Consider the following 18,386-nt stretch of genomic DNA (forward strand, 5'->3'; position numbering starts at 1 on the left):
TCAAATTTTTATGTACTAGCTAAGCAGTTAATGCTGTTCAGGAGCAGCAAGAGCAGGGCTACTCCCCAGTGGAAAAGAAGCAAGGGGTATTGCTAAGCAGTGTTCAACTCCACAAAATCCAAGGGAGACAAGCAGGACAGACCAAAGATAACGGCTGATTCAACAGAAAATCCAGATCCTAAGGCAACAGCATGGCAACAAGACAGGTCCAAGGTTAAGCAGAGGTACAAACCTGCAGATGAAGATTAGCGCTAGTGATCTCCAGGCAAATCTATAGCAATACGCCAGAGTTAGTCAGCCTACAAACTGAAATCAGAATTAAAGATGCCATAGGCACATAGGACCACAAACCAAGCCAGAAACCAGCACTGTCCCGTAATTCATCAAGAGCTATTGGCCCAGGGCTGAGCTTAAATACAGCTCCTGGGCCTACAGATGTGTGGAGAAGTCCCAGGTGAGGCTAGTCATGGCCATTAAGGCTTATTAGTACAACTCTTAACATTATGTGAGATGAGTGCAGTGATATAGCTGGTCATTTTTTTTCTATATTGAAAGCAGAGCTGTGTGGGTGAACTTCAGGTTTTGGTAACCTCTATGAAAAAAAAAAGACAGTTTTCTTCTTATAGTTCTTCAAATAAAACTTCAAAGATCCTTGTAGCCTGAAGTTCCCTGACCATGAGCTGTGATCCAGGGAGGAAAGTAACATCATTTTTCAAGCCTTTGATACTCTTCACTGTTCTTTTTGTGTTGATCTCCAGTGAGGAACAGCTATCAATTTTTGAAGGAAAAAAACAAAGGTTCCTTCAACCTGAATTATCAGAATGGCTGCACATATGCTTAAAGACACAGTCTATGTTGAGTTTCTTAAGCTTGCATCTTGAGACTTATTGGGCAATTTGCTGAGAGGAAAAAATAGCATCAACAACCCACGTATGCTCTGCAATGGTGTTACCCCTACAGATGGAGCTGCTCCCTTCCTCTCCTTCAGTGTTCTTACCTGCACACTGGTGATGTTTTCAGAACACCTTTCTTGGGCATATTCACTGATGCAGTGAGGCAAGTCAACCCCCCCGTGGTAGCTCCACTCTCTCTGTATGCCCAGGTAGGTATTTTTGCATGGATTACATTTGATGGACGTCTGTGAAATCTTCTTTGGAATCGTCATAACTCAAAAGTTGCTGTTAAAAACCAAAACATAGAGCTCCAAATCTGTTGCAGTTTTTGTTATTCCTTTCCCCCACCACCCCCAACTCTCTCTGAGCTGTGAACAAGAGCACTGGGTAGCACGAACTGAGGGGTGTTTGAAATGCAGTGTTCCCCATCCTCCTGAGTCACCGATAGCCATCAGCTGCTTTTCTGAGCACTTGTTTTCACTGCTGTATTTTCACATCAAATACTGCCTCACATTATATTCTTAAGACCCTAGCCCTTTTAAAAACACAAAATCAGTTTCCTTCTTATTGTAGACAACTGATTTTTAAACAAAGTACAGAAAAGGAAGCACTTGTTTGCTTTTCTGCAATACAAACACAGCAACAACATCTACTGTTTTGTAGCTATAAACAGAAATTGATGCATTTCTCATCCACTTTTGAATGGGGATGAAGCAGCAGAAGCTCAATAGATGTCTTGTAAACATCCAGTTCAATCCTATCAAGTGGTTTTGGTATTCTGACAATTCTGTGAGTGCTGTCCTGACACAAAGCCCTCCACTGCAGGTGGGTTAATGAGCTTCATAGGTTCTGAGAGCAAACTGCACCAAGCGAATATGGGTGCAAAGACCAGACTGTGTGGGTGTAGTAACCAAACCATACAGGCACATTGACCAAATCATAGAATCCCAGACTGGTTTGGGTTGGAAGGGACCTTAAAGCTCATCCAGTTCCAACCCCTGCCACGAGCGGAGACACCTTCCACTGGAGCAGCTTGCTCCAAGCCCCATCCAATCATACCTGTGTGTTGACTGTGCTGCATAGATATAGACTGAACTCTGCAGGGACAGTGACCGAGTTTGGCAGGCCCATGGATGGTAACCAAGCACACACACTGACTGGGCCATACTGGTGCATCAACCAGGGCCGTACCAGTGTGTCAATCAGCCACGGCACCACACCAACCCCGAGGCCTGCGGACAGCCTGTGTTGCTCTGGTGTCGGGAGAAGCGAGCAGGTCCGATCCGGGTGCCATAGCTGCCCTCACAGGGCTGCCCCTGCCACCTCAGCCCGCCCGGACTACAACTCCCAGCATGCAGCGCGGCGCCGGCGCTCTTAATGCCCTCTGGCGGCGGCGCGGGGCTGTCTGCAGGCGGGGCGGGCTGAGCCAAACCGAGCGGAGCCGAGCCGAGCCCGGGCGGCGTCGAGCGGGGCGAGGGGTGCGAGCGGTGCCGGTGCCCACCGGCCGGGGCGGCGAGGGCTGGGACTGCCGCCGGTGAGGGTGTGGGGAAGGCAGCGGTGTGAGTTCGCCTGTGTGAAGTAACCGGTGCCGCGCCGCAGCCATGGGGAACCGCGGGATGGAGGATCTCATCCCGCTGGTCAACCGGCTGCAGGACGCCTTCGCCGCCATCGGGCAGAACGCCAACCTCGACCTGCCGCAGATCGCCGTGGTGGGGGGGCAGAGCGCCGGCAAGAGCTCCGTGCTGGAGAATTTCGTCGGGAGGTAAGAGAGAAACGGGGGACCCTGGGGAGCCCCGGCGCGCTCGGGCTTGTGGGGGGGCACGGGCACGGGCATGGGCATGGGCAAAGCCCCCCGAGGGGCAGCGCGGGCAGAGCCGCCTCAGCGGCAGTGCGGTGTGTGGGGAGCACGGGGTGCGGGCAGAGCCCCACACGCTCCGGCGGTGCGGGCAGTGCGGCTCGCTCGGTGCATGTGCACTGCGGTAACGGGGCAGCGCTGCAGGACGCCCGGGCGCTGCGGTGCAGGGGCAGGGAGGGAGCGTTGGGGGCTCCCCGTTTGTGGGGGGGGGATCTCCGCAGCGGGGTCTTCCCGCATTTGCAGCACCTTCGCAGTGTCGTGTGTGTGTTCCCCCCCCGCCGTTACATAACGGGAGGGGATTGATGTGTCAAGTGGGAATCAGCCCCATCCCCTCCCCGGCTCGGTGCGGGGCTGCCGGGCTGGGGTATCCCCTCGGCGGGGTCTGGTACATGGATGTTGTCATTAGGAATGGAGGGAGGAAGCTGCGGTGGGGGGTGGTGGTGGTGTGTAAGTTTAATCTGCTCCATCCTCCTCCCGCAGCCCTGCCTCGCTGTCCTCCATAGCGGATGCCATGTCAGGAGCTGCAGGGAAGCTATAGGAAGGACGGGGTTATTTCTCTTCTATATGCTCAAATCCCCGCGTGCTACCATTTTGTGACAGGCAATATACTGATGCTTTCCCTTCATGTGACCTTCGCATTCATCATCTGCAACTTGAGTCAATGGCAGCCCGTATCTGTGCCAGTGCAGACACACAACACCTGAGGAGGGAAGGGGGGTGTTCCTCACCTTGGTGCTGGCCTCGTTAATTAATGGTATTCAGTGATATCCAGGTTTTACTTATCGAGGTGTTTTGTTATGCTATGAGGGGCACATGGGTTGCTGGTGACTTGCCTGAGAAGCTGTGACTGCTGTGATACCTGGTCAGATCCTTGTGTGTTTTCCCCCTTCCAACAAACTGCTTATGTGACCACATCTGCTGGGTATTTTTCCCCCACCCCTGCTTTTCCTTTTAAGCTGTTTGCTGCCAGGTGGCTTACAAAGGTTTTCTACTGTTGGAAGGGTCTGTGGTGTGTATGAATTGCTTGTTTACCTGCAAGTAGCCTCGAATTCTGGACTTGTGCAACCATAGCCTTAGGCGTTGAGTGCAGGATGTGCTGTGTGTAGTGGAAAGGCAGCACAGGGATTGTATCTGGTGCACAGAAAGCATTGTCAGAATAAGATTACTGTTTTTCTTTGCTATAGATATGCATTCAAAGAGTTTGGGATCCTTTCTAGCTAACTTCCAGCAGTCCAAGAGGTATCCCCCAGGGATGCTGGGAATCATGCCAAGGGAAGGACATTGCAGGAACAATTTATTGAGCCTCACTCAGGTCATAGAGTGTCCACTTACTTGTCCATAGACACAGGAAGAAAATAACAATTCCTACCACCAAAGGGAAAAGCTTGCTGTGCTGTAGCTTTCTAAGAAGGGGGAAATGGGTCTCTTGAAGTACGTGAGCAAAACAGGTTCACCTGTTGGCTCTGCTGTTTTCATGCTTTCGAAGCACTGGCAGCCTCCTCTCGTAAATCCTTTCTAGAGCATCTATGCAGTCAGTGCTGCAGTGGCGTAATATGTACTGTGTGGCTGTCAGGCCAGAGGAGGGTTTGTGGAAGGGCAGTCAGAGCATCGGGCTTTGCTGCCCCTGTCTTTCCGACTAAGCAAACAGAAGGGAATAGGTTAATCCTTGCTGTGTCTCCACTGCTCCAACTGAGAACTGGGGATTTTGTCTGGTCTGGTGGAAAAGGGAATGAATTCAAATTGTTTTCAGTCTCGTTCTGATGACTGCTGTCCCAGGAGAACTTGTGACCTCACTGTGTTCCATCAGCAGCAAGTTATAGTGCTGTGGCTTTTAGAAAATGAAATAATGAAGGGTCCCCTGAGCAGAAGCTGAGACCTGTCTGTAGAAAAGCATTTACAGGAAATAATTGGAGTGGGAATGGGAGATACGTCAGAGTGAAGAGGTCTTTCTCCATTTGATACCCTTGAGTGCTGGCTGGTTTAGAGATTGGTAACTTGAGACATCTTACCACAGAATGTATGTGTATCTGCTGCAAAACCCAGTTGTGTTATAACAATGTTGGGGCCCTGCTATATAGTGTGTAGTTTCTCTTCTTTCTGTGTGGGTATTGGAAACCACGATAAGGAGCTATGGAATAATATCCAGAATAACCAATGTAATTGTGAGAGGGGTTCTTGTCTTGTCTGAATAGGCATCAGAAGGAATAGTGTGTAGACCTACTGTGTACAAATACAACTATTGCTGTAGTGTGGATATGACATATGTCACTGCTCCAGCTTGATACCAGGATGGTGGTGCAGCTATTGCTCAGCAGCTGCTGACTGCACAGTGAATGTGAGTGCTGATGAGTTTCTCTCTGAGTGGATGGGAATGTGCAAGGACAAATGCTGATACAGTTGGTACTGACTGCTGTGCTCCATGGGGACACTTCAGTAGAGGGGATGGTTTCCTTGCTCAATACCTGCAGGGCTCCTTTTGAATTGCCATCAAGCCATGTTCATTCCGCAGGGCAGTACACTTGCCCCCACTGCCAGACCTGGCCTGTGGCAATGCAGTATTTCAGTTTGGGGCTGGTGCTGGCACCTTGCACTGTATCCCACGCATGCCTGAAACCTCTCTGCACAGAGGGATGCTGACTGCAATCAATATGTAGTTACATGTCTTACCAAGCAAATCTTTATTCTCTTCCTGAATGTGATGCCTTAGTGGTTACTACTAATTGCTCTTCCAGTGTCACTTACTCTGCTGTTAACAGATTATCCAACAGTGCAGAGCCTGTATTTATAATACCAGATGTCAGTGTGGCTGCTATGTGTGCTTTTGCTGCCGGAGACTCAGCATGGTGACGGGGATACCAGCTGATGGTGTTTAAAATCACTGAAGAGACAAGAGCAGCCACATAGAAGCCAGACAGGTGACACATCTCTTGTAGGCTGGTTTGTCCTGGGCCCCAGAACTGGAAGGAAGGTTAATTGGGTCAGGTCCAGGTGTTTCCTGTTGGTGTGGTTATAACTCAGGTTGGGAGGGCCCTCGGGGGTCATTTAGTCTATTCTTGTGGTGTTGTTACTTCCCTGCTACCCTCTTTCTTTAATTAGAAGGTCTTAGGGCAGGCACCAGTGCCAGCCAAATTGCTCTGATAAAACAAAGTGTGTGGGATTGCTAATTTGACTTGAGAGCCCAAAGGACTGAGAAGGGGGGGGATGTATGAGACATCCCTCAAAGCTGTTCTACAAGCACTCATGTTCATGCTACTCTTATTTTACCATTTGAAAACTAACAAATATAAGCCAGGTTGAACAGGGTTTGGAGCAACCTAGTCTAGTGGAAGGCGTCCCTGTCTGTGGCAGGGAGCTGGAACTGGATAATCTTTTAAGATCCCTTCCAACCCAAAGCATTCAATGATTCTTTGAAGTGTGTGTTTTGTTTGGTTTTTGTTTGTTTTGTTTTAAATTCTAAGAGCTGAGTGCTGTTACACAAATCTTTGGGTTTGTGGGAGTATTACTGTTATCTCTGCTTTACAAAAGGCAAACCCAAGGGTTGTGTTAAAATGGCTGTGTAAATGCACCTTGTGGTCTTGTTTGCTGATCTAAGGAAGTGCACTGCTTCAGCCCTGCAGGGACAGTTGCATTGCTCTTCATGGAGAAAACAAGGCACCTCTGGCTTCTGGAGAACAGATGGTTTAAGGGGGCTGCTGAGGAGGCAATGACTAAGGACTGGGAATAGTAGGTGGAAGGACTTGAATGGAGATGAAACCAACTTGTTTATGTCAGGGGAGCAAAGCAGTGCCAAAGGTATGGGAAGTGAATCAGCATTTACTTGACCCCAGGCTTGAACATTACCCCAAAAAACATTCTTTCTTGGGAGCCTTTTTTGTCCCAAACCAAATAGGGTCCCTTAGGAGTCTGTCATTGGACTCTGATGGTATATGCTGGATTAGTTGATGTTTGTTTGTTATGTGGAAGGAAACTGACCTAAACTCAATTGTGTTGTATTAACTTAGTCTCTCCTAGCAAACTGATATTTCAGTGGAGGTAAAGAAGCAGGTAAAATGCAGCATTGCAATGCCTGTAGCAGTGGTAAGGGTAAAGACCTGTTAAGCTTGGTACTTGTGCTACAGGAATTGCCTTGACAAAACCAGGCAAGGACCAGGCAGTGTGTGCTGCAACTGTGGTTTTGCCTTAGCATCATATACTGAAAATGCAGAGCCAGATCTTGAAGTCACAGGGATTAGTTTGGCTTCAGGCATAATAACTTGTTATAGCAACTTATTTTTGTATCTCAGTCTTCCCCAGTCATGTAGAGATACACCCCCAAGATATAGTGAGGGAATGTTGCCTTTGATAACACGTACTTTGCTTTGCATGGGAAGCTTCCCCAGCAGAATACCTCCAGAAACCAACAGCAGTATTTAGCAACTATCTAGAAGTAAAAGATCCTATAGGGATGCATGTGGTGTTATAGGTACTTGGCCTCTTCAGATACTCTTGGAAAACTGTTTTGTCACTCATCTTTGTGCTTTAAAGCTGCTCAAGCTTCTGCTTTAGTACATGCTTGGAGTGCCCATGAAGAGAATTGAAGGTTTAAGTCTTCCAAAAGTCATAGCTATGTTATGTATAGATTGAGGATGTCTGTTGCACTGGGGATGCTGTGTGTCAATGCAGTATTGTAGTGGCAGATTTAGGTAAGAAGATAGACTCACTAATTTGTGAGTCAGCTCTGGCCACAGAAAGGCTCCTTAAATATTATTCTTCTGTTTTATTATTTTGATCTGCTTTGAAATGCAGTTGCATGCCTGAAGTGTGAGCAGAGAGTAATTGCAAGTCATGGACCTTTAGTTGTTTTATGATAAACACATCTGTGAGCTGACCAAATCCTGTGGTGCATTTACAGGTTAAAGACACAATCATGGCTTGGGAACTGACTTATGCAGGGTTGCAGAGGATGGTGGAAGAGCCAGGAGTAGGATTCTGCTCTTTAGAGAAACAGATTGTGGTCAAATAATAGTCCTTCAAATGACAGCAAGATTTTGGTCTTCAGTGAAGAAAATACCTATTTTTCACTTCTGATTAATTGAGGAAGGAGGAGAATCTGGACCACTGGGGGAGGTGAATAATGTGGTACAGCAGACACAAGATAAGGTAATTTACCTTAAGAGAAATCTCTAAGGAAACACTGGTGGGATGAGGAATGCTAGGAGGAGATACATAACAAATTTAAAACATGGAGTAACATGGATGACTGTGAGGGAGGAAAACCATGTCTCAGAATCTCAATGTCTGTAGATGCAGCAGCAGTGTCTGCCTGTATTTGTCCTATGACTACTTGCTTTACTGTTATATGGGATGGCTCAAATAAATACAAGTCTAATATCTGTTCTACTTGGAGCAGTGGTTGGATGTTCTCTGCAGATCTATCTGTCTGACTCTATTCTTCAGCTTAACTCTATAGTGATGATCTCATACTTCTGGTAACTGCCCACTAGCTTTATATTCACATGGAAGAGATCCTTATGGCATGTTTCAGATCATATCAGAATTTACCCACGGAAAGGAAACTGGCTTTTATCTCCACTTTGGAAGCTGATGCTCAGTATTATGCAATTGGGGTTCTATTCTTAAAGGCTCCTGATTGTTTTCAGAAGCCAAAGTTCAATACCTAGTTGGGGGTGCCAAGCCAAGTCCTTGAACCTATGTTCTCCAGATGCTCTGAGCAGGCAGAACTCTGCTAGACTTAAATAGAAGGTGTGGGAGTCTGCAGCACCTCCTACTGAGGCAGCTTCTGAAAATGTTATTCTAAGGCAGGAAGCTAATCCCCTTCCTGAGCTGGTGAGTTACTGAATGTCCCTACTTTGAACTTCAAGTTTGAGCCTGTTTATACAAGTGTGAGTAAAAATTCTTCAGTGTGAGGATTTCTTGGCATCTTTAAAATGAAACTTTTTGAGGAGAAATGGAAGAATTTGACAATTTAGCTGAAGTTAATCAAGAAAATGGTTCTTCTTGTGTTCTAGCTGCTGGGGTGAAACTCATTATGATGCCTTCAGCAGTGAGTTTATTAGACAAGAGCAAACCCATGTGTGCTCCACCCATGTGAGCCAAGAGTCAGATGTTTGTTTCAGGCAGTGCATTTGAGTGGCAAAACAAGGTTTACTGAAGAGGTGGCAGGCAGTCACCTAGAAGCATATGGTGTTCAGCCAGTATGCCCAATGTGAAACTGCCTTTGAGGTGGCATCTGTGAAAGGAAAGTTACTGGTATTATGCAGGGGGTGAAAGTGGTTCCTTGATATACCACCAAAAAAACTTTGGGTTAAGACTTTCCTTCTTGGACTCACAGATCTGTAACCGTATGAGTCAGAGTAGTGCTGGTTGGGAGGAGAGCTGAAATGAAATCTAGTTCAGAATAAAAAGAAATCTAGTCATGTGTGAGAGGAAGACAGCTCGCTGATGGAACAGCTTTTCGTTCCTCTTGAAACTTACCTTTCCTGATCTCAGACCTGGTTTTGCACATCCTGATGGTGAAAGCTCAAGGTAAAGAAATACTGTGTCTAACAGGCAGATGGGCATGTTCAGCCTCATGATAGAGTTCTGTTCTCAGCTCTGAAACTAATTTACTTTGCGACTAAGTTTCTTTTATACCACATTGTCCATCTGTAGAAAAGAGAGGTTATTTATGTCATGGAGGTGTGTATCATGAATAGATGCTTGAAATAACACTAGAAAAGGTTAACTGTAAAGCAGGAAACTTTCTCCTAACAGCAAATGAAAGCTGTAAGGGTGGCACAGTGATGTCTGCCTCAGCCCTCAAAACCTGTCTTCTCTCTATAAGTGGTGTGCCAAGAGCTTTAGTTGTTCATGCAGCTTTGTTTGATGATTACTCAGGTCTGCTCTGCAGAGTTTGGGACTGAGGCAGCCACCTTTGGCTGTTGGCATAGATCAGATACTGGATTTGAGGAGTCATGGTATTCTTAGAAAGCATTGGGAAATAAGAAACTGCACTAGATGAGCTGGTAGCACTTCCATTTTTGAGCAGAGCCTTTCCAAGCAGGGATGGGTATCACAGCCTTATAGAGTGAACCCAAGGGTTTGTTCCTGCTGACTTGAAACACTCAGATGGTCTGGTTGGACTGCAAGCAGGGCTGGTTCTGAAAAGCTCCAAGAAGCTATTTGTCCTTTACATTTCTCTGTGATCCTTCTAAAGCATGCATCACGCTTGGTTTTTGAGTGAATTGGTGAAGTTTAGTCATGGCAATTGGTTGTCTTGCTCAGGACTAGCTGCTGTAAATATTGGGGTGGTTGGGAATAGAGGATTGAGGCAACATCTCAGTGTTTACTGAGGAGCAGGCAAGCGTGTGCATCAAAACATAGTGACTGGCAACCGAGAGCACAATGTTAGAGATTTAAACGATTAAACTTTGTGCTTATGTCCATCTTCTTGTTTTCAAAGTCTTGTTAGTGAAAACTTGAATAACAAATAAATGTAAAGTGGCTCAGTAGTTTTCCTAAATCATCTTACACAGATGGACAGACAGACAGTGAAGTTGTTGACTATTGCTTCCTCTATGACCTTCAAGCTTGTCACAGCTCCTAGGCTGGAGCTGACTGTAATAGAGTTCTTTTCTTCAAGACACAGTAGAGGAAGAGTGAGCCCAGAGTCTGAGATCTAACAGTGTCTCTGATTGTTCTGTGCCATGTTAGATGCTCTGAAAGCTTTGGCAGCCCCAGCCACAACCAAATGGAAGTGAGATGGTGCTTCTGTCCCTGGTCAGTAGCTTCTTGCAGCTCAACACAAGATGCTTTTGGGAGCATCTTGGAAGCAGACGTTATGCAAGCTCCTCAAGCTGTGTCTTGCTGACTGGAAGCAAACTTGCCAACTTCTGCCACTTTTCTGCAAGTCTTGTGACTTGTGTGGCTTTTCTTAGAGCCGTGGCCACAGCAATTCAGCTAACGGGAGCTTTGGTAGTGAAACCAGCAATTTCTAACATGGATATTTGAGGGTATATTTTTTTCTTTAAATGATGCTGTCTCTGTAAATGCTCAAGTATAAAGAATCCAGAAACTTCTAAGACCTGTGTTGTCAACTTTTCCCTTCCTAAAAATCAGAGCTCAGTCCTAAAACTATAAGCTCTGGTAAAATACTTGTTTTAGGCATAATGAATAATAAATTACACAAAATGAGGTTTTGGAATAAACCCTGTACCTCACTTGTGACTGAGATGGGAATTGAACTCGAGTCTCTGGTGGTAAAAATACCATTTTAATAATTTATTGCCTCAGCAGACCCATTTAACAGTCCCTTTCCTGTTTTTTATGGCTTTAGGTTCCATAGTTGCAGCTGTGTTGAAGGGTGAAGAGTTAATACTACTGTAAGAACCATGAGAATTGCTGAGATCCTGTCTTGATGCAAGAGTAGCCACTGTAGTACATGGGATGCCTGAGAGGACATAGCTGGTATTTTGGCTGCAGAGCCAGGCAGTGTTGCTGTGGAGCTGTGTAAAAGCTGAGCAGCCATAGTTTGGAGCAGTTTTTCAGCTGCCTTTAAACTCAAAGCATCAGTGGGCAGAAATCGGCAGATGCTGAGTAGTCACTTCTCAACATCTGCAAATATTTTTATAGCAGAACTGTTACCCTCGAGAGCATTACAAAAACTATTATTTTTGCCTTTTTTTCCTTTGAGACCAGAGATCCAGGGATGGGGGAGGCTGTGCTGAATTCCTGAGAAAAGGAAAGAGGTACCCAAGTAAAAGATACTGCAGTCTTAGTTCCTTCTCTTTGCTTTACTGCCACTTTTGCATGTATAAATGTAAAGTTATGTGGGATTTGGCTCAGTTCTCTGACCCTTACAGTTTTTATGCTGGTATTTAGCTCTACTAACTTGCTTATGATTTACTCTCAACTTACGCTGCTGTGGGTCAGGATGGGGCCCACTGATTCTAATACACGTGTTGGGTTTTCTCTCTTTCAGGCTGCTGTGATCTCTTGAGTAATCTCTTGCTATTTCTTAAGCTGATTGTGCTTTTACTTTTAATAGAAGCTCCCCTATGAATAGCTGGGAATTGTCTAAGTGTGGTGGTGGCCTCAAGAGGAGATCTGTCGCAGTGGGGTTATAGCTGGAGGTAAGGAGGAGACTGGAACACCAAAACGCGGAATACCCTCAGGGATTGGTGCATGACATGTGTCACACTGCAGAGCTGGTGCTGCAGCTCCAGTGCTGAAGCTCAGGTCACCTCTTCTACATCAGTGCAACTCTCAGCAGAGATCCCAGCAGTATTCTTCTTCCCTCTGGGTTGTCCTACTTTGATGTTCCTGTTCTAAGCATTACTCTGTTCATGCCTTTTCATTCAAGATGTGTTTGTTATGCCAGGCCTGCAAACTACCCAGCACTCCAAACCCATCTTAGAGAAAGGGATCTATTTCCTGAATGAATTTGTATAGACTATTTATTGAAAGAATGATATTTAAAGAATACTTACTGCAAAAGAACAAGTGAAGCAGCACATTATCACTTGATATTTTGCCATCTTCTGTTTGGACAAAATTGAATTCAAGCCAGATACCTGGACAGGCAAAAGCAAATGTTGTTAGAAGTGTATTGGTTTGAAGGGGTGAAGGGAAAATACCAGGGGAAGGAAACACCCTTTACCTGTGAGAAACAGGGAAAGGAATGGAAGACTGGAGACTCTGGCCTGATTATCTAAGTCATTATGCCACAATTTTGCTGTAGATTTGGAGTGCCCATTAATAGGCAACACTAATTTTGACCATTATCTGCTTTCTGTATTTAAGCCCTTGAAAGCTGTCCATGAAGACGTAGGCTCCCTTAGAAATGCTGTAGATGTGTATCTGGAATAAACATGTCCTTTTGTCATCTCCTATGGTCAATGCCACTCTTGACCAGAGGAAAATATTCCCTGGGATGTGAGGTGTGTGGTTGGTCAAAAGTAGTTGGGCAGACACACTGGAACCAGCTAGGAGGTCAAATGCTCTTGTCTTCTGGGACTATTGATCCAGCTTTCATTTGGGTATAATGGAGATGTCCTGTGTGGGTTTTGAAGTAGAGTTTAATGCCTCTGACTTTGCACTAGAGGTGTTGAGTAGTCATGTGCTGTTTTTATTTCAAGGGCTGAAGCAGCAGTGCCTCTGCACTGTGTTTCCAGCCAGGGTTATCCTAATTATATCTAAAACTGCGGAGGTGCAGTGCATCGCCAGAAGCCTGGCACTGTGCCTGCATACTTATCTAGGCAGGGAGAGAGAAGCTGGCATCTGAAATTCCCTCTGCAGGACAACCATACACCTGGGACAGTTTGATCAGGATGCCGGCGTGCAGCATAACTCAGTTACCCCTGAACAGAACTCTGGCCTGTTGGAGGGAAATAGCCTACGTCCCAGTCTACAACACTGCATCTTACCACTGACCCAACATAAGTTATCAGGGTACATGCATTCAGTTTTATAAACTCACCACCCATGTCTGGCCACTCATAGCACATCGTGGCTAGAGGTGTTACCTCCGTTCCTCATACAGCTTCCTCTTGGGTTTGTATTAGTGGGCTCAAAGTGATTTGGCCTTTCCCAGTGAACTCTTTCAGTTGTCTGGACCCTTTATGGCATTCAAGCTCTGGGGAGACTGTTGCCTTTTCTAGCCCACAGGGCTGTCTGGGAGGACAGGAAGTGTCATACTGCACTGATGGAATGTGCCTTGAGCTACATTTGTTCTTCTCTTGGGTCTTGCAGCAAATACCACGACTCCAGAGGTGATGGAGTTTTGATGAGAAATCTAAGCTGACAGTTACCATGAGTGTTTGGTGTCTTTAAGTTTGGCGTTGTACCTGGCTTCCTTCTCTGAAGGAGAGAAGGGCAACAATGGGGATAACCCCCTTTTAATCTAGAGTCTCTATGTGATGAATAGCTGGACTATGTTACTGCTGCACAGTTAGAGGTATCCCTGAACACAGGAGAGCTTTTACTGCTGGACAACCCTTATTCTAGACTCACTGCAGCCTGACTCCGGAGAGCTAGGACAGATTAAGACACTGTTGGTGGGAAATAGCAAGGTCAGCCTGTTGCTCATGGGTCTTAGTGTATGTTAATCCTAGGGTGTTATTGTGGCTGTGCCTTCCCATCAGTCATTCCCAGTGTTTGTATACAGCTTACCCTTTTGTTTTCCCCCAGCTCAAGCTGCAGGTGCTGTACAGGTTGTGGTTTTCAGGGCTTCAACCCTTCTGTTATGTATGGCAAAGGCAGGATTTGTCTGTCGGTTTGTTTGTGCCAAAGAAGAGCTGTGTTACTGCAGTATTATGACAGATCAGTGCAGCTTGAGAACGAGACAAGCAAAGATGCTGGGTCATGGGTTTACCTTTATGGCTGTAACTAACTGTGCTTCTCCACTACAGCCATCAGGACTGGACTAATTTGGTGCTTTAGGGTGTTGAGGAGACTGCCTGGAAGTTGCAGGAAGATTCTGCAGATACAAATCTATGTGACATTTTTTTGCCAGGGCATCATCCTTTAGAAGGAGCAGAAGGAAAGCTTGCTCTCATGCTGATGGTGAAAAGTCAGCAAGGGAAATAGAAAGATCTGGTTTACAACTTCTGGGGTAGAGAATACATCATGCCAGTGCAGCATTTCTTACACCTGTGTCTCTGGAAGCCTCTGGACCCAGGCAGTGCTGTTGATTTTCCCTGGAATCCTGGTACTGCCACCCAGATCTGGTGTTATGTTTGTGTATTAAAAGTGAACACAGCCACGTTTTCCTGGGATTGTACTTCCTGAAATCAAAGCTGCATTTTCCACAAACATGTAATCCTTAATCCTTATTGCTGCATCCATTTGGGACCCAGCAAGCTGCTTATTTCCTTGAGTTCCCAATGCTGTCACATAGAATCAGTGCTGTGTTACTCTTTACCTTGATATCCCAAGGCAGTAAGCAAGAGCCAGGACTTCATTCTTCATTACCCAAAAGATGCCAGAGGAAGCTGCACAGCAGCAGTGCTGCAATTTTCCACTCTCTCCAGACTCTTTCCTCCCCCAGCAGTGCAGCCCAGAGTCAATGCAGCATTGCTATAATGGGCAGTGACTTTTTGAGATCAGGCAGTGCACTGGAGGCTCTACCACTCTGGATAATCCTCTGCAGTGAAATGCAGAGTTCCAAACAAGAAAATCCCTTCACAGTTGTTATCTGCAAAAGTACCAGCAGGAAATTGGCTCACAAGTGCCCTTGAGGAGTTGGAGTGCTTTCCTTTCCCATTTGTGGTCTACGTCCTCATGTGTTCTGGGCTAACCCATCTGCAGGGAGGGATCTGGCACATAAGTCAAGCCTCAAAATGGAGGAGGGAAAGGATATTTCCAATTAATTCTTTCATAGCAGAGATGAACTGAAGCAAATGACATCTTGTGTAGGGTGGTTTTGTATGCCAGGAGTACCTCTTATTTCTCCTATAAACTCTTGACTTACAGCTTTAGTGACTTGCTTAAAATCTCTCAGCCTTAGCAGCTTGGGGCTGGTGCACAGCAGTGAGGGATGCAGGAGCTGTGTGGACATCAAACTGATTTGTTTCTATGGAGACAAGTAGATTTCGCCATGCTGTAGGGAATTGGGAGGGGAATTACCCCCCTGGGCCTGGTTTGGGCTTTCAGACTGGGTTGGCTGCATTGCAGTTATAGAGCAGCAGCCCATGAAGGGATTATGTGTCTAGTCAGTGATAGGGAAAGAAGCACGTGGATCCAATCTGGTCCCATTGCAGGCTTCCTCAGTGGGGATGACACAAGGCCCTGTTGTTGTCTGCCAGGATTCCCAGGATCACAGTCACCATGGCACTTAAAAGCAAAGGATTTAACCTTGATCACTCAGCCAGAAAGGAGGCCTATGACTGTGTATCCTGCCCTCACGTTCTGGTTAGGAAGGCTAAGGTGCTAAGCTGTGTTCCTACTTAAGCATACCTTCTAGGCAAGACCTGAGACTTCTTTGTGGTGTCTGCAAGGACTGAGGGCAGCTAAGATCTTTCAAACAGGCTTCAAGTGTTGCTTGCTGATGAAACAACTATTCCCTTTTACATTTGGTGTACAGCTTTCAGAGGGTTCCAGCACCTGAAGTCCTGGGGCTGATTTTGAAGCCTGTCTTTCTAAAATGAAAATTAATCTCATGAAATCAGAGAAGAAATCAAAGCATGAATATGGATACTGATCAAATCAGGTTAAAATAAGAACAGTGTCATAGAATCACAGATTGGATTGGGTTAGAAAGGACCTTAAAGGTGATTCAGTTCCAATCCCCTGCCAAAGGCAGGGACACCTTCCACTAGACCAGGTTGCTCTAAGGCTCATCCAGCCTGGCCTTGGACACTGCCAGGGGTGGTCTGTAGTACTAAGTCTGGATGGACACCAGATCCTGGTGCTGGTTCTTCAGAAGGGCTGACCGACAGCTCTGTATTACAGACTCATGTGCTTGAGAGGCCCCAGCAATAACTCTGGGAGGGAAACCTGAGATTCCTAGATAAAAGGAAAGCAAACCATGAAAAACTGTCAAAACTGGTAACACCTTTGTGTGTCTGAGCCTCTTCCCAAGGTAATTCCTTGTCTTCTTCCCCTTCTACAAGTAGAGCCTATAAATGTAGCATGGCAGCTATGTAACCTTCTCTAATGGAGAGAAATTCCAGTTGCTCAGCTTCTGTCTCCCCTTACTCTATTCAGGGACTTCAGTCCATGTTCTGTAAACTGAGTCAGGGATGGAGTGCAGCTGTAGCAGAAATTCTTCTTTATGCCTTGTAATGCAGCCAGAGATGATCAGATGTGGTAACCCTTGGTTGTAGGTTTGTGCATCAAGAATGTAGCAGCAACATCTCTGCCTTATTTCAGGTGATCTAAATAGATCCATAGCACACCTCAAAAGTCAGGCCAGGTCCTGCTATAAGGTCTACCAAGCATAAAGCTGGTAGACTGCTCTAGCCATATGGAAATCCCTGGGGCAAACTCTTGGCTGTGCTGCTTTACTCTGTGAGCTGGCAGACACAGAGGCCATTAAATGAAAGTGTAATACCTCAAGTGTAAGAATCCTTTTGACCTCATTGGATGTCTTTTGCCCTGTGGAACAGTACAGCCATGAAGCTCTGCAGTTCTGCATCAGATTAACTTGTGCGCAGAGGCTTTAGTGCAGCCATGACTTGGCATAATGCACACAGCTGTCTTCCAGACTTCTGGAGTGTGAAAGAGAAAAATCAGCCCAAAGGATTCAAATAAAAAGAAATATAGAGAAACCTCTTATCTTATCCCACTGCTGAGACCTGCATAGAGGCATATGCAGGAGAGGGGCTGAAATAGGAAGGAGATGCGGAAAGAGGGAATGAGAAGCACTGACTGCAGTGGCTCTTGGGAACCAGTCTGTACAGTCAGAGATAAGCCAGAAAAGCAGAATCTAGTGAGCTCTGGGAGGGATAGGGGGGATGAGAGCTGTTTCTGAGCAAGTATTTGTGCAGAAACTGCTCTGCACTTTCCTTTTCGCTGTAGCAGCGTTTGCAAAGGTGCTGCAGGCTGGAGTCTGAGTATGGCCACTGCAGCTGATGTACCAGTGATGTGAAAGAGCATTGCACATATCTCCTTTCTAGTTGTCTGACCCCCTTCAGCCCACACTTGGCTCCACAAATGTGTTCTGAGTGGAGGAAACACATTTTTTGATTAACACTTTTGATGTTCAAGGCATTTGGGTCCTCCCAGAAACCCACAGGAACACATAAATGTGACAGTGCATTTTGGTAACAAAAGGCTTATCCGGTTCTGTGGGAAAGAGAAGGTTTATGCTTTACCAGAAATTACTAAGAAGGTGACACAGGGCACAGACTGTCACCTCTGTATATCCAGGTCAGTGGCCAAGTAATTGTGCTGTATCCTATGATAAGACAAGCCCTGTGGCTGAGGTGGGAGCTCATTCAGCTGCTGTGTCTCCATGGCACATCATTTAGTCCCAAATGTCACTGAAACAAACCTCACCATTATGTGTGTTCACGAGGAGCTGGCCTTGACTCGCCAGACTTGCTGTCTGTAGGCTTCCAAACAGCCAGCCCTGCACTTTTCTGTGGAGCTGGATTCCCTTGGAGGGGGCAGTATCCTGAAAGGTTTCTTGTCTTTTTGGCAAAGCCTGTGATGTGGGGTCATGATGGCTTTTGGAATGTTGCCTTTTGTAGTAAATGTAGATGTTTAATGTGGCTTTATTTAATTCATATGTTAACTCTGTGTATGCTACTTTGGGTTAGGTGAGAGCACAGTATGGGGGAAAAGATGCTCTGGAATATATGTCATGGTCAGTTGTAAAAGAGACAGAGGAAATGAAACAGATGATTCTTAAGAGTTAGTGTTAGTTCTGGAGCAGTGTGTGTGTGAACAGGTAATAAAGCCTATTTCTATAGTTTTTTATTACAGTGAATTAGCATAACTCTTGTCCTTTCATGTTTGAAGACCACAGTGCCCCTGTCTCTGTTAATAAAGGTATCATAGACAGCGTACCCCTCATCTTTGCTGGGTACCCATGCTGGTGTTAACTGCAGTGCTGTGGTGCTGTGCAAGAGAATAGAAGAACTCAAGGCAGATGGGAATAGAAAGGTGCAAGCTTCAGAAATTACTTTCTAGTTCACGATCTGTGCCCTCTAACACTT

The 18,386-nt window shown here is 46.0% G+C and overlaps 1 protein-coding gene across 4 annotated transcripts in view; it reads left to right on the forward strand.

Annotated features, from left to right (window-relative positions):
* The first annotated feature begins 2,363 nt into the window (after nucleotides 1-2,363).
* The window catches only part of DNM1 (dynamin 1), a 64,095-nt gene continuing 48,072 nt past the window's right edge, over nucleotides 2,364-18,386 (forward strand). For 2 of the 4 annotated variants that reach the window (XR_004080195.2, XR_004080196.2), the window contains exon 1: nucleotides 2,364-2,655. Coding sequence is in view for 2 of the 4 variants with exons in the window: in XM_031046469.2 (XP_030902329.1) it covers nucleotides 2,495-2,655 (161 nt within the window). In the remaining 2 variants the exon portion in view is untranslated. The remainder of the gene's footprint in view (nucleotides 2,656-18,386) is intronic. The other 2 variants (XM_031046469.2, XM_031046466.2) reach the window with 1 other exon arrangement.

Source organism: Melopsittacus undulatus, chromosome 11 (genome assembly GCF_012275295.1).
Source record: "Melopsittacus undulatus isolate bMelUnd1 chromosome 11, bMelUnd1.mat.Z, whole genome shotgun sequence".
NCBI lineage: Eukaryota > Metazoa > Chordata > Aves > Psittaciformes > Psittaculidae > Melopsittacus > Melopsittacus undulatus.